This window comes from Pteropus vampyrus, unplaced genomic scaffold (genome assembly GCF_000151845.1).
Source record: "Pteropus vampyrus isolate Shadow unplaced genomic scaffold, Pvam_2.0 Scaffold19, whole genome shotgun sequence".
NCBI lineage: Eukaryota > Metazoa > Chordata > Mammalia > Chiroptera > Pteropodidae > Pteropus > Pteropus vampyrus.
The window spans coordinates 16,455,835-16,459,063 of NW_011888800.1; the positions used below are offsets into that span (position 1 = coordinate 16,455,835).

General features: G+C 32.1%; 1 protein-coding gene across 2 annotated transcripts in view; it reads right to left on the minus strand.

Annotated features, from left to right (window-relative positions):
- The window catches only part of WDR72 (WD repeat domain 72), a 216,534-nt gene that overhangs the window by 165,345 nt on the left and 47,960 nt on the right, over positions 1 to 3,229 (minus strand). For both annotated transcript variants that reach the window (XM_023527871.1, XM_023527870.1), the window contains exon 9: positions 958 to 1,054. In XM_023527871.1, the coding sequence (XP_023383639.1) occupies positions 958 to 1,054 (97 nt within the window). The remainder of the gene's footprint in view (positions 1 to 957; positions 1,055 to 3,229) is intronic.

Below are 3,229 nucleotides of genomic sequence, written 5' to 3' on the forward strand. Positions count from 1 at the left end.
AGGAACAATCACTGAACTACAGGATTTCCAACAGCTATGCTACCTAATTAAGCAAACCATCATTCTGTAAAAAGGAACATGCTTCCTCGGTTGACACATCAATAATTCAAAACTCTTCCATTCTCCATGAAATACCTTTTTGGATAATTAACTGATGACCAAGTCCAATAGGTTAAAAAAAAAACAAAAACAAAAACACTGTAGTTCACACTACTATAATAAAGTAACTAAATTTTCAGGCTTCATAGAATGTCAAAGACATAATTTAGTCAAGTAAAAGCTCACAATTATATCCTCAATTCTCTGCCAGGCATCATAATTATATTTGTTTTAACAAGAAAATTTATTCAGAAGAAGAGCTAGGAACATGTGAAAATCATCTCAATATATAGTTAAACTAAACTAAAAAAAAAAACAGGATATAAAGCATTTGATAGTTTAAAAATGGGAGTAGATATATCAAAATGTTAATAATTTATCAAAGCATCTATTAAAGGTTCAGCGAAAAGCGTGAGTGTGTGTGTGTGGAGAGAAGAAATATGGCAAAAATGTTCACAATTGGTGAATCTAGGTAAAAGGTATATGAGTGAGTGATAATTGTAGTAATCTTGCAACTTCTCAAATATTTGAAAATTTTCCAATTAAAATAAGTAAATATACAAAATAAAGCTATTTACAGTGAATATCTATAGTGGTAAAAATTGGAATTAATTCCTTTGTTTTTAAACATTTATAATTTTTCCATAATAAATATGTACTGTTTAATCAGACTTAAAAAAATAGATTTTTTAAAGTTTTCTCTTCAGTAGCCATTAACAGTTTTAGATTTGATTTTCTCATTAACAACTTGATGTCTTTCTTCCATTTTTTTCAAGCCTGACTGTTACAGACAAAGCAACACTTATCTAAGAACCAGAATGAAACAGCTTTGAGGCAGTCCCTCTTTTCTTGCATTACCTTATTTTCCTGCACAGAAGTAGAGCACAGTAAATGAGGATAAATGGTCTCTTTAAGCACTCTTCCATCAGCAGGGTATATGCTTTTTGAAAGCCCACTGCGTGGCAAAAAATAAAAAGCAAAGTTTACAACTTTGGAGTTCTTTATTCATTTTCTCTCTCTCCTACTTTCAAAAGCTGGATGGTACCATTCAAGTTTCTAAACTCTAGTTAGAAATTGTTGGGTTAATAATTACAAGTGACTTTTTGAAAACCCAGCACCAGCTGTACAAGTTATACATGGTTAATCTCATTCCTTCATCTCCTGCTGTTTTATACAAAGGCTGAAGCCTACCAAGCCCAGAGTAAATCTTCTAGTGCCAAAGTTGTTTTGTTCTGGTTTTTGATCATGGGCAGCATGCAGAGATTTTTCCATAATAAACCTCCCAAAGTTCATTTTCAACCTGAATGTTTTGTATGCTGCTCCCATCTGAGCCCACCTGTTCAGCAGCTGATAGATGTAACTGTGACCATCTTCCGTCCAGATGATGATTCTGTGAGCAGCAAGCACCTCTCCACCAGCAAAAAACTGCCCACTTCTACCAACTTCAGTGCACAGAAGGGAAAAATCACAATAATCATAAACCTAAAACACAAAGTGAATGATGCACATTAACAAAAGCTTCCAAATTAATCTGGCAATGAGATGAAAGATAAATTGTGCTAATCAAGTCTATTTAGATGACAGTGTTAATGCAACAACATATTAAGTATTACTGATAGGTCACACTGTACTCATGTATCAAGATGTCTTACTAGTACTTATTTTTTATATTTATCCTAAGGTATGTTTCGGTGGATAAACTTTATTTGGCTATCTCATTCCAGAATGTGTCCATAAGGCAGAGAGACCAAAAATCCCAAAATCTCTATATAATTTATTCTTTCCATATGGATAGTTCAACTTTAGCATTTGAAATGTATTACATAAAAGAGCTTATGTAGCAGAAATCCATTGTTAGACCATATATTTTGCATTTTCATTTAAAAATATAACAGCATATAAGACAATATACTGTCGTTAATTGAGCCAGGTATATGAAACATTCAAGGAAAAAGGATTCTATCAAGTGATGGCAAATTAGCTCTTTTTTAAAAATTATTGGAGACATCAGTGAATGTATTTACAAGAAAGAAATGTATATTTCCTAAAACAAATGTAGTGACAGAGCAGAAAAAGAAAAAAAAAATCTATTAATAAGATTAATTTATGTAGGTGAAACGTTTTAGTTTTCTTTTGAGTTCTAAAGGGGAAGGCCAATTTTTGAAAATAATCTAGAGATAAATACACATTATTAATATGTTTTTTATTAATAAAATGACCATATACTACTACATATATAATATCTTGAGAAGCAAAACAACTGAATATGAGGAGTGGAAAACTAAAAAAAGTCAGTTATAAAAGACAGGTCACCTATGCTCTGGTAATAATATTATAAACAGTTTGTATCACATTTAAATCACATTCTTATAATTGTTGCACTGAACAAGAAAAATATACTTTTGTATATCACTGGTATATATTGTTATTTTATAATACCTTCCAACATTTAGAAAATACCACTAATAGAAGTCTCTCTGTATATGTGCAAAATCGTATTGTCCGGCAGTTCAGCGAGTCAAGAAATTTGGATTCCTTTTCATAGACATCTTGCTTTTCCTGCAAAGGGAATGGAAACATTTTAGTACCAGTTCTAGGTAATTTATATGTGACTGTATCAGAAGATTTGCTCCACTGAACACCTGAAGTTGATCACACCATTATTATAAAATGAAAAGTACTCCAGTTTCCTTTTAAGCTTCTGAACTAAGAAGTTACTTTGCAAAAGAAAGAGTGAACAGACAACCCACATGGATTCAAGGATTCATTATAAACAATTGTTCAACATTCAACAAACATTCTGTGGTGGAGTAGCCTGGAGCAGAAAACATAAAAATAAGAATAAGTGACTGACTTTCAGACATGGGCAGAGAGACCAAAAAAAAACAATAATTTTTTTAAAACCCTACAGCATCTTAATTGCTATCACAGAAAAATACACAGTGGTTTGAAAAGACAGAAGAAAAGCTAAGCAGGGTCAGGCCTGGTTAGTACTTGGATGGGAGACCACCTAGGAAGACTAGGTGCAGTAGGCATAAAACAAACAAAAACAAATAAAAAAGAAAAGACAGAAGAGTGGCCAGCATAGGATATATAGAATACTATACTCACAGTCAGTTTCTGAAAATGC